Genomic DNA, 13,148 nt, shown 5'->3' on the forward strand with positions numbered 1-13,148 from the left:
CTTCTCTACCCCAAGTTTAGTACTGATATCCAACAGTTGGTTACATTTGTTTAATTGTACCTCAATAACCTCTAATCTCCATCTTACTACAAACAATTTTTTTATTTCCACTTACCATTTGCTCCTCCCTTCAGATTGGAGAAGGTGTAGGAGATATTGATATGGCACATTCTTTGATGTTCAATTCAAACATGTGCAGTCTCAACGTTTTATAGTTGTATCTATCAAAGTTGTAGAGTGCCCGTGGTGAGCTCACCACCTGACTTGTTGTACAATCTCAACGCATAAATTTAGTATCAACTAGGAACAAAATTTGTTTATATTTAGTAGTGATCCGTAGGAGACCACCAATTTTCTCTTGTAGTTTGATCTCAATTTTAGTTTATTTAACTTACAATGTTAGTGTATTTTATCACTCAACTTTGAATTTTTCACTTTCAAATGGAACAATATTTATTTAAAATTATAATCAATTTAAAATAATTTTAATGCAACTAGCTTTAACTAATTTTCATCCTAATTAAGAGAAAAATAAATAGAAGAATTATTGCAATAAACTAGCAAAATTTTATATTTTATCATTGATAGACACTAATAGAACATTTACTTTATTTTGTAAATATTTTGGTTCAATTTACTATATTTATAAATGCACCAATAAGAAAACATAGGATGACTATCTTAAATTAATCAATGTTTTTTTCAAAAATGATAAAAAATACAAAGTTAGAATTAGTAAAAGTTTTGGATAAAAGTTTCAAATACTTATAAACCAGAGTAAAAGAACACTAAACTCAAAATCCAAAACCATATAAAAATAAAAAAGTAAATTGTTATATTTTAAAACCAATGACCAAAACGGATACATGCTTAAACCATCTTTCAGACCGAAAAAAGATATCTCTTTCAATAGGAAGTTGAAGATCCTAATTAATCTTCTGCTTATGAATGTGAGAATATAACTAATCTAATCACATATAGATGAGAGAGAAACTAATTTTCTACTAGTAAAAAAAACTTAACCAACGCTTATGACCATATATATCATATAAAAGAGTATGTTCTCTATTACAAGAAGGTGCTAAAAATCCCAATCAACAACTAGGGCACAGTTCTAGAGCAAATGACATTTTGAGCTAAAATGAGGAAAGCAAACGAAGGGAGACATTATAGGCCAACTACGAGCAAAGAAATAGTCATTTAACACTCATTAGTTAGAATAGCAAATCCTCTTTTAACTTGATTTAAAATATCAACAATCTCTTTTATTGATCAAAATTTTGAATCCACACTTCTCTCTGCCTTTATGTCAAGAGAAATAGTAACAAGTAGCAAAATTTGATAAAAACTATTTATAAAATATAACAAAAAATTTAAATTCTATCAATAATTGACATTGATATTAAATGTCTCTAATATTAAATGCTTTAGTACTTATGTAATTTAAAGTATGATAATTTAGTATCCTTACATTGTCAATATACTTAGCTTAACTGATATTTGTATCTTTTTTAGAATTGGAGGTTTCACGTTCAAGTTGAATTTAATAAGACTTTTTTGAATTAAAAAAATCTTTATTTTTATAAAAAAAAAAAAAGAAACTGTAGTAATTAAAACTCATATAGTGAGGCATTGAGCATTGAGTTAAATTGCAAAATAAAGACTAAGTTCACCGTATGTGGAAAGGTGATATATATGTGTTGTTATATCTGCACAAGTAAATGGAAAACTTGTTAAGATACAATTAAGAGCATGGATTTAATTGCTATATTATTGTTCTTATTTTCCAAAAAGTAGTTTCTTTTTTAAATGGTTTATAAATTTAAATTAAAAACCAAATTGGATGTTGTAGAAAAAATACAAATCAAAATAATTCCTATGTAAGAGCTGAATGATGCGAGCTAATTACATTCATAAACATAAACCTAAAGACAAAATTAAAATTATTAGTGTTCATGGTTGGAACTTGTATGCGTTTGTTGTTGTGGCTCGTGACTTGATTTTCAATTTACTTTTTTTTTTTTTGTTCTGTCTCACTTTTCAAGTTGACATGCTTAAGAGATTGTCTCATCAACGTGGCAAGCCTACTTCACTCTAATACTCAAGCTATATAGTATAGGAAGTATATGGTTTAACAATGCACATAAAAAGAAAGGTTAGAGCTCTCATTTGAAGATTACTTAATTCCTTCCTTTTGGAGTCGTTGAATGGGGCTATTTATTGGTCTTTCCTCTTAAAATCGTCTTTGATTACCTAAAACACTTATGATATCAAGCTTATTTTTTATACTCAATGTTGCACAGTGCGAGACAAAGCACTGAGCACATTCGATTATTTTTCAATTGGTATAGGTTTTACTGGCTCAGTTGGTCAACCAAAACCTTGAGGCCAATATTCCCATATGCTTCTTTATGGTACCTCTATATAGGCATTAGATTTGTTGTAGGATTTAGGCTCTGTCGTGGGTAACACTTAGCAAATTAGTTCATTTCTTCGTTTTTTTAGTAAACAATAATAGAAGTGATGAACAAATAAAGTTAAACGATCATGATAATTAGAGTTAAGAGAATGACCAATGATGATTGATGATTCAAAAATCAAATTGAAAAATAGATGTCTTACAACGTGAAAAGTCAACCCATGAGTAACTGATTCACATTGTATGATTAACATGGAAGAATTCATAACTTGAATCACGATGCATCAAATTACGAAAGGAAAATATTAATAGTTTCTAAATTATAATGAAATTTGTTTTATAGCTTTCGAAATGTTTACATGGATAACAATCTCCACAGTGAACAAATACAACTTCTCCAACTAAGAATCTATCAACAGTTGCAATTATAACAATTAAATTTAAAAAAAAAATAACATATACATGACAACATTTAATTTTTTTTAATAAATATATATCAATTATAAAGTTTATCATTACTATACACTTGATTATTATTATCCCTAAAACTACTACGAAGTATAATTATCCAATATCACAAAAGTAAAAGTTGCATCAAAGAGACCAACCACTAACATAGTCAATAGAACTTAGAGCATAAGTTGGTTGATAGCGAGAGATATCTTAGAAAGTACAGAGATAGATTAGAGTTCTCTATACAATAATAATATCACATTTACTTAATATATTTATAAATATTCTACAAAAGTTTCATACTTTGTTACTATATTTTGAAAAAAAGAAAACAAAGAATTAATCCTTATATATAATTTATAATTATTATTTAGTCCTTAGAATTTGATAAGAAGTCGGAGATAATCAATTTTATCACACTAAGAGGACTCTTTATGAACTTTTATATTAAATTCTAATAAACATGATAACTCCTTATTAAAATCTATTACTAATAAGAGTTTTTTTTTTAAAAAAAAAACTTTGAAAGTAGAAAAACAAGAAATATAAACTCTATCCCATGGAAATCTCTGGTTTATATTTTATATTTCAAATACACTGTAGAAATATTAGATTATATTTTTTCTCAGCTCCTAATGTATACACAAATATAGGTGAAATATTAACAGTTTAATATTAGCTATGGAGAAATAAGAAATATGAAACAAACTCATTTATGTCTTTTTTTTTTTAATATAAAAGAAAAGAGAAAAAGAAACAAAATATTATGGCAAAATGCAAATTTAATTTTTCAAAAGAAATCACAAGAAACAAAATATCTTTTAATGTAGATTATAAAAATTTAAAATGACAATATTTTGTAAAATAAATACAAATCCAAAGTTTGATAAAATTTGTAATTTGATAAGATTAGATTAGAGAGTAGTAAAGAACAAAAATAGAAGTTATAGGGACTAATTTTGTAATTAAGGAATAGTGAAAATTAAAAAAGAAAAAAAGGAAAAAGAAATGAAAGAAAAGGGAGGGGTAGGACAGGAAAGATACCAACTGTTAGAGGAGTTGGAGCAAAATTTGGAATGTTTTGAATAATAGTCATTAAAAATATAAATGACTGAGTCGACTCGTTGCGAGTTTAACCGAGTCTATAATAAAAAATCCGAGTGAAAATGGAGACGAGTTACGATGAGTCACGATGGGCCACCCTCTTCCATCGGCTGGTTCAACTTTTAGGTCAAGTTGAGTTTTCTTTTCGCTTTTCCCTTTTAATTCTTTTTTTTTTTTTTTTTAGTTTTTAATTTTAATTATTAATTCGAAGAAACGGAATTTGACTGCGAGAAGAAGAATCAGTGGAAGAAGGGCAAGTAGATCTGAAACTTCATACATACGCCGGAGATTGGGGGAGAAAAATCCGGGGACGGTCGGCGATTGTTTCTCGATTTCAACCATACCAAAAAAATAATTAAAAAAAAAAAATAAACAGAACAGAACAGAAGCGGAGATTTTTTTTTTTTTTTTTTTTGGAATCGTTATGCTGAATGACTGATTTTTCAGCTTTCCGAACGGGCGGTTTCAAAAGGAAAATGCCGCGCCCTCATTTTCATAAGCTTGTTCTCACCTCAACTATCCAAGCTAGGAAATTGGTACTCTTTTGATCCTTTTTTTTTTTTCTTTTTCTTTTTTTGTTTTCTGGGTTTTGCTTCTTTTGCTTGATTATCGAGAAGAATCGGGCTAAACTTCGGTTCTGTCTTTCTTTTTTCTTTTAGACTTCATCTACTATTGCTTCTTCTGTATCTTCTGCTGAGTTCTTTTGCTCTAGCAACGAATTTTCTTATGGATTAAAGCTAAAACCCTGAGTTTTATGTTCGTTTTAATCAAGGAATAAGGAAAGTTTTATTGGGCTATACTCGAATTTCTTGATGATTTACTTACTTCTCTGTTTTTTAGTTTTGGTTAATCGAAGAAGTTGTTTAGTCGTACTAGGTCAGACTCCAAAATTTTCATTTCATTGTCTATCAGTCTGCTACCGCTATATACGACTATTATTATTGAATTTGGAGCTGAACCCTTCATTATTTTACCCTGTTAATCATGTTTCTAAAGTATCTTTCTGTTAGTAAATAAACATGAAATTGATGAAGTTATCTCCTGGGCTGGAAATAGTTTTTTTTTTTTTTTTTTTTTTTTTTGCGTTTGTTTTGTGTTGCATTGGTTATGCTTTCAAAAGGGTTTCCTTTTCAGTTGCATGATTAGGCAGGATGTGTTTCCATCAGCTACAAATCAATTGGCAGTAAAATCCCAGTTTTCTGTGGGCTTGTTTTAACTCAACATTCTCAATTTTTGATTCGTGCCCTTCAAGTTCTTGCTTCTCAGCTTTTAGTGATAGCTTTTTGGGTTTGTTCTAATTTGATGTACATAATATAGCTATATCATAGACGATAATTGTGTAAACAAAATATTTTCATTCCTCTTTCACTGATTTGTTTGATCTTTTTGAGATTTTCAATTGAAATGCTTGGTTCTCTTAGAAGAATCTTCAAGTATAATGACTATTCTTTCATCCCTAAGCTTTGAATATCATTAGATAATAAATCAAATAGGATTTTGTTTTCATATACAGATACTCTCTTGAAATATCTTGTCAACTGTTAATTGTCGAGTATATGATCCGTATCTTCATTCTTCATCTCATTTTTTAATCTTTAAACTTAATTCCTTGGCTACAAGTTCTTTAACATCTTTCCATTGTTTCTTTGTGCTGGATTAGTCCAGAGCAACGGTTGGATCTTGACAAAAGTGAACAAACATTATACTCCTTCTGTTGTATTGTTATTCTTGATGTACATTGTTTTAGCTTTTGTTTGCACTTCATGTTAGTTTGCTACTTTGTGACTGTTCGTTTCTTATAATGCAGTTTATTTATGCCATGATTTGTTTTTGTCTGGTTTCTTTTTGGCTTGGGCTCTCCTTCTCTCTGGCATTTTTCTTATTCTTACATAATGTCATAATGAAAGTTGTTTTCATCTAAAATAGGGTTTGGTTGTACGTAGCGCATGATTCATCACATCATTATATTTGTCGTTGGCTACAACCCCTTTATAGAATTCCTTTGTTTCTTTAATCATAAATCAAGTATTTTAGTATCTTCCCTTTTCAATAAGGAACTGTTTTCCTACCATTTAATTTGTTGAATGGTCATACCACTGCAGTCATCTTGTCATATATGTCCATTTCTTGGACTGGAGTTAAGTTTCTATATTGTCATTCATTTGCATTGCATAACCCTTCCTTGCTCAACATTTTTGCAGAGAATCCCAGAAACTTTTGTCAGGATGATCAGGGATGAGCTTTCAGCAGTTGCAACCCTTACTGTTCCTGATGGCCATGTTTGGCGTGTAGGTTTGAGGAAAGCCGACAATAAATTTTGGTTTGAAGATGGATGGCAAGGATTTCTTGAGCATTACTCAATACGGGTTGGGTATTTACTAGTATTCAGATATGAGGGAAACTCATCGTTCTGTGTTTTTATCTTTAATCTTAATACATCTGAAATAAACTATCAATCGGCTGCTCTCAGTAATAATCAAAGGAATAATTACAGCATTCAAAACCGAATCTTTGAAGAAATGGAGGATTATGATATTCCTGAAGCCATTCCTTCCAATCAGTCCATGAATTCCGGTTCCTTGCGGAATAAGCTATTTGGTGATGAATGGAATCTGCACCAATCAAAATCTGCAAGTACATTACAAGCTGAGTATTTATCTACTAGAGATATTGGGGTTCAGTTTAGTGCTGTGGAGGTTAAAAAATCTGCAGATGAGGTGAGATTCCAGAATTTGGGTGATGATGCAGCACACAGAGTTAAAAAGAGTGGAAGCAAAAAGCGAAAAATCGAGTCTAGTAAGCTTTTGTCTTATTGCTTTACAGTTTGCACTGTAAATGTTTGAATTATCTTACCCAGTATTTTTCGAACTGCAGGCGAGCACCATCCATCTGCTCATAATAGTGAAGATTTAGGAGACATTCGTTTTAGATTTTATGAAAGTGCTTCTGCTAGAAAGAGAACTGTGACAGCAGAAGAAAGAGAAAGAGCTATCAACTCTGCAAAAGCTTTCGAGCCTGGTAATCCTTTCTGCAGAGTCGTCTTGCGACCATCCTATCTATATAGAGGTTGCATAATGGTAAGATATTGAGGTTGAAATTTATCATATGAAAGCTTTTAAATTGAATCACGTGAGCCCTAACAAGGGTATTCTGCACTCTCCTTTACAGTATTTGCCATCTTGCTTTGCTGAAAAGAATCTAAGTGGGGTTTCGGGATTCATCAAACTTCAGACGCCTGATGGGAGACAGTGGCCGGTCCGATGCCTTTATAAAGTTGGTAGAGCGAAGTTAAGTCAGGGATGGTACGAGTTTTGCCTGGAAAATAATTTAGGGGAGGGCGATGTTTGTGTGTTTGAGCTTCTTAGGATGAGAGAAATTGTACTCAAAGTTACCATGTTTCGTGTCATTGAAGAAGGCGGACGAATGGCAAACCCAAATCCTGCTAGCATGATGAATCCACCTCCGCTGCGAAGTGTTAGCCACATTAAGCTGATCAGAAATTAATGGACAATATTTCCAGGTTACCCTTTTGTATCAAATCTGTCTCTTTTTTGTGGTAGCTTGTTGATTCTGATCCCTTGTGGTATTAGCTGTTGTTTGATGTTTATAATCTTTCGAGATTGACTTAAGTTGGAAAAAAAAAAGGATCCGTTTAGAGTTTACGTATTAAAGCTGTATTGACTTTAGTTGTATATAGATTTTCAAATTTTTGTTGATATCAATCTAGACAAGAACATCAGCAAGTGTTTGTTTTGGTTCTTCATGTTGAGAGTGTATTCAATTATTAGATTTTACTTTATCTCAACAACTTCATCTATTTGTCTGTGTAGCTGTTGGTAAGATAGGATCAATGGCAAATTGCTCAGGTTTTAGGAGATAGTTGATTTAGGCCTATGTCATAGCTCTCGTGAATTTGACCAACCACAGTGATACTTATTCTATTTTTCTAGGAACTACAATGTTAGTTTAAGCAGCGGTGTGTTGTACCCTAAGGGCAGCTGTTAGAGTTCTAAAGTCTGGAGTTAGGAAAATTGTGCATGCGGTCGAAGGCTGTTTCGTTTGGAGTTAGGAAATATTAGAGGGAGAATGAGGGAAAATAGAGTTGTTTGATGAATTTGAACTTTAATAGTGATTACTGTTTAAGTTATTTTGGTAGACCAAACGCCTCCTAATTTCATTTTGCATCGACCCTGGTTCTTGTTTTGCTTTCAATGGAGACGTTGAATTCGAGTCTAGTATTCAAGTTGACATGTAAGAAGAGTGTTAACAGTGTATTAGATTATCTCAAATATTCATCCTTCACTCAGTGCCACCACGCTCTTGGCTTTTTCCTTTGAAAGGCCTTGGTCTTGCTATTATGGAAGTCTCTCATGGTTTTAAGTATCCTTTTGTTTGTTTGTTTGAATTAGCTCCTCTCTATGTTTGTACCCATTTCCATCATTTTGCTTGCTACTTCGTTTTTTGTATTTTTTAAATGCATAGATATATTTCTCTTGACAAATGTTCTCTTAGTGTTTTTTTTTCTTTTCCTCCTTGGAGATCAATGTACTAATGTTCTCATAAGAAATTGTGTTGCAATAATCTAAATTGATTCATTTAGGAAAGTTGAGAGGTTTTTATTGATACAAATTATAAGCTGAATTTTTTCATATGGGAACGTGGAGGATGATCTAAATAAATATACTTAAAAGATAAATCGGTACGATTATTAGTTATCATTTAAATTTATATGACATAAGCTAAATGTAAAATAATATTTTTTTAAATTTTGGGGTGACACGAGGTTTGACCTTATTTCTAAACTAAAAGATTTTTGTTATCGTCATATTCGAGTACTATTACCAAAATAGAATATTACATGATTTTTGTTATCGTCATATTCGAGTACTATTACCAAAATAGAATATTACATGTGGGGCAAAATATTGATAGATTATTTTTTATTCATATATTTTTTTGTTAAAATATATCTTCTAGTTCTTAAACTTTTAAACAAGCAAACAAATTTTGGTTTGTAACGATTTAATCCTCGTACTTTCAATTTAGTATTAGTTTAGACTTTCAATTTTGTATGAAACAATTTTATTGCTAATTAGTCTATACCTACAAAAAAAACCATCAAAATTTTACATCAATTTTTTGATTTATTATTTTATAATCTAAACTTTTTATTTCATAAAATTATTGAGTCCCAAGTAAGTATGCAAAAAAATTTTATTAAATTTTTATGCTAATTTCTACCGTAGAAACTAAGTCGTTACAAATTTTAAAATTTAAAATTCAAGGACTAAATTGTCATACAGTAAAGTCTTTTTTTGTTTTTTAAAAATCTTTCAATAAATAAATTTTTAAAAACTTTTGTTTTAGAAAAAAGAATTAAATATTAATTGATCGGTATTTAAAAAATCGGTAAGAACTAATTTGAATTGCAGAAACAATCCCTAAAATCTAAACGATAATAATGAACCTACAAATTTAAACCAACAATATAATTAGTAATGTATTTATGACAACCTACTTAATTTCTACCCACTTTGATTAACACCACAAATTTGGAATTAATTCAAGTCTAATAAATATAAAATGAGGCTATAAATTCAACTAATAAACTCCCCCTCCATCCAATAATTATATCATTTTTGAATGTAAATAAATAATAGGGTTGTATATTATTGGAGGAACTAGGCTTCTGAGAATGGGGAAGGAGGATGAAAAGTGCCCATTTTTCGTTTAAGTAACCTACATGACTCTTTTTGACTGTTCATAAGTGGATGATAGAAATAAATAGTAATTTTCCACGAATAGTCAGAAAATCTTATTTTTTTGGAAGAAAAAAAACGTGTTAAATAAACTTTTATGACTCATTTAGAATATGTTTACTAAGCATTAAACACATGAAGTCAATCACAAATAATTGTTTTTAGAAAAGCTTTAATATATTTTTAGATATTATATACTTAGTGACACCTTAATGTGTTGTTAAAATACTTTTAGAAATGTTAACTAAAACAACGTTGCTAAGTTTTAGAATTATTGATTTTTTTTTTTTTGTCAATGTTGAATTTCAATTTTAGCAAGTTAACTTGGATTTAAAGAACTTGATTAAAATTTTAAGTTCTCAATATTAAATATATTACACCCTAAAATGGTCGACTAATGAAATAAACGTTTTTTCATTTAAGAAATTTAACGTAGTCCACTTAAGGTGTTGATGGATAGAATAAACATTTTGTTAAATTTTGTAATCAAATTTAGGTTATGTGATACATTTACTTGTATATTTGACCTTCAAAGTTCTCTTTACCTTCGTGGTTCAAAATTTGAACAACATAAAATTTATCTCCTTGATTACTTTTTAATGACAATACATTGTGAATTCATATATCAATGTTACTAAATTGCAATTAAGAGTCTAAAATAATGGCACAATAAACTTGTCATAACTTTGGAAAAGATTGGAGTTTTTCGTATTTTTCTACCAAAATCGCACCTTTCTCATTTAAGTACATTTTATGATTCTTTTTTACCGTCATAATTTTTTTTCACAAAAAAATGTGTGAAATGAGTTTTTATGACTCATTTTTCACTATGTCGTCCATTTTTGCTACTAGTCACAAGTCATGGAAGGTCATATTAGTCGTAGAATTTGGTAAATGTTTTACAAGAATCCATTGTATTAAATGAAGTACATGACAAACAAAATGTAAAAACTAGCATATCTATTTCAAATTATTAAATTAAATAATTTAATCTAGGTATATGTTTAAGGAAAAGAAAACTCCATTTCAACCCTATTTGATCAAATTACTAAGTGGAAAAAATATACTATTTATCCTCTCTCCAGCGTTTTTTAGATAAATTCATAAAATTTGAAATTCATGCTTCGTCTCGATAGGATGAATTAAAGAAACTATTTTAGACATGCAACAACATATCTATAGTCTTCGTCACCAATTGACACCATGAGATATTTCATGCATGGCCTCATAGCAACTAAAAACCCATCTCCCAACCAAGACTCTCTATGGTGGGTTAGCTTAGGATCCTCTTCTTAGCATTAATTAAACTGAAGTTGCCAATGACAAGGTTAACTCTTCAAAAAGATAAGATTATAGGTATGTGATTCTCTAATATTGTCCTACTCTAATCTCTATGATGTAGGCTTACCAAAAGTTAATTAAAATATTGAAATATTGCATTAGATGACAAAAAAAAATTAGAAAAAGACAAATCATAACAACTCATTTTTTTATATTATAAAATTGACAAAATGGGACTAGTAATTGATCATATCAGACGGTAATGTGCTTTTAAATTTGTTATTTTTGCGATTTAAAAAATGTATATGACATGGATTCTATTATCATAATTTAAAAAAAATTATTAGTTATTATAATATATAACTAATGAAAAATTAAAACATAGAATAAAGTTGAAAGCTCACCTACTATATGATTTAAGACTGGTCTAGACTAAGATAAATTTCTAGCCTATTTAGATATAGATAAATTTAATATAAATAGTTTTAAAATGTCAACATATAAAATTATAATAAGATTACAATAAAGTAAATTGCACACTTATATAAAAATAAGATTTGGGATCTTACTTAGCTTAAAAACAAGGTTAACTTTCTAAACAAAATAAAGAGAGAAAATATTTACCATCATTGTTACAAATTGAAAAAGTACATAAAATTTACTATTTTTTTTAAAAAAATTAGGTTTGTTCTAAAAAAATGTTAATTGTTATGTAATTAACACCATACTTGGGAACTGATTAAAAATTTTGAATTGGTCAAACTTTATTTAAAAGCTTGCTATATTGTGATTAGTGTATTAAATAAGTTTAATCAACTTAAGAAATTCACATGATGAAAGAAACTAACCTAAACGTTTGTAGTATGGGCTGACTAATAAACCCTTGGATTAATGATTTTGGATTTTATCCCAAAATTTTTAGATCAATTTATAAGATTAGATGTATTACTAGAACTATCTCTTATAAAAGGTGTTTGTGCGTGAATTTAACAGGTGAATTAGAGATATTATTTATAGTACGTAAGTGAAGAACAAATATGACAAACTATCATAAGACGTCCATCATTAGTTGAGTTTATGTCTAAGCTCGTGGCAACTTACAATGACCGTTTAGAAGGATACTTGAATCGGTTAATATCATTATTTAACTCCTAGAAAAAAATATGTTTTCCAATATTTAGTGGGGTTGGTGGGCTTAATTAGACTACAATGGTTATATATTAGATAATTAATGAAAAATTAAAACATAATAAAGTTGCAAGCTCACCTAATAAGATTAGGGATTTTACAGCTTGGATTAAAATAAATTTAATTAATGTTTTAAATTGTTTTAAACTTTTCAATTTGTCTTTATAATTTATTTTTTTGAGATTAGAATAAAGTAAATTGAATTCATACTAAAAAAATTAAGATATTTAGATAAAATAAATCTAACTAATATTTTAAATAGTTAATTTTTTTTAATTCTTTTTTAAAAATTCTATTGAGATTAGAATAAAGCAAGTTGAATGCTTACCTGATGAGACTATGATTTTAGACTAATATAAAACAAATTTTAATTAATATTTTTTATATAATTTAAAATTTTTAATTTATTGTTATAAAACTATGATGCCATTAAAATAAAACAAATAATCTTATGAAATGAATGTAATTAAAATTTAGTTGTTCCACAAAAGTAAATTTCAAAATATAGTTAACTTCTCAGGTTCCTTTAAATATAAGAAATGGTCAAATATTTACTATCATATAGAACAATTTCAAAAACAAAATCGTTAAGGCTAGTCGAAAATACAAAAAATGTTCAATCATTTATTAGCATCGAGTACCTAATATATTTGAAAAACGATAGTTAAATTTTGGTAGTCAAATTTGAACGATTTTTTTTTTTTTGTACACATTCGTTTATATTTGGAAAACAATCATTTACATTTGATACGTTTATATTTGGAATAGAATCGTTTAGAACACTTTTTCCAATAATTTTTTTGTACAATTGTTTTGATTTGAAAAACGATCGTTTAAGTTTAATATATGTTTATATTTGTAACACAATCGTTGATTTGATCATTTAAACTTGGCTACCTAAACCATTTTAAGATTCCTTGTACACTAGATTTGACTATTCAATA

At 28.8% G+C, this 13,148-nt stretch overlaps 1 protein-coding gene across 1 annotated transcript; it reads left to right on the forward strand.

Moving 5' to 3' along the window:
* Window positions 1–4,141: 4,141 nt before the first annotated feature.
* On the forward strand, window positions 4,142–7,739 carry LOC101213446 (B3 domain-containing transcription factor VRN1). Its single transcript, XM_004145301.3, has 4 exons — window positions 4,142–4,512; window positions 6,178–6,772; window positions 6,851–7,053; window positions 7,145–7,739. Exons 1-4 carry the CDS (start codon window positions 4,408–4,410, stop codon window positions 7,478–7,480), a joined length of 1,239 nt encoding a protein of 412 aa, XP_004145349.2. The 5' UTR covers window positions 4,142–4,407; the 3' UTR covers window positions 7,481–7,739.
* Window positions 7,740–13,148: the final 5,409 nt, after the last annotated feature.

Source organism: Cucumis sativus, chromosome 2 (genome assembly GCF_000004075.3).
Source record: "Cucumis sativus cultivar 9930 chromosome 2, Cucumber_9930_V3, whole genome shotgun sequence".
NCBI classification, from domain to species: domain Eukaryota; kingdom Viridiplantae; phylum Streptophyta; class Magnoliopsida; order Cucurbitales; family Cucurbitaceae; genus Cucumis; species Cucumis sativus.

Excerpts from the sequence above, each read along its gene's own strand:
- LOC101213446 (XM_004145301.3), top strand. The coding sequence starts at position 4,408 with ATGACTGATTTTTCAGCTTTCCGAACGGGCGGTTTCAAAAGGAAAATG. Across the intron at positions 4,513-6,177 it reads CTATCCAAGCTAGGAAATTG|AGAATCCCAGAAACTTTTGT; the intron begins GTACTCTTTTGA and ends ACATTTTTGCAG. Across the intron at positions 6,773-6,850 it reads AAAGCGAAAAATCGAGTCTA|GCGAGCACCATCCATCTGCT; the intron begins GTAAGCTTTTGT and ends TTCGAACTGCAG.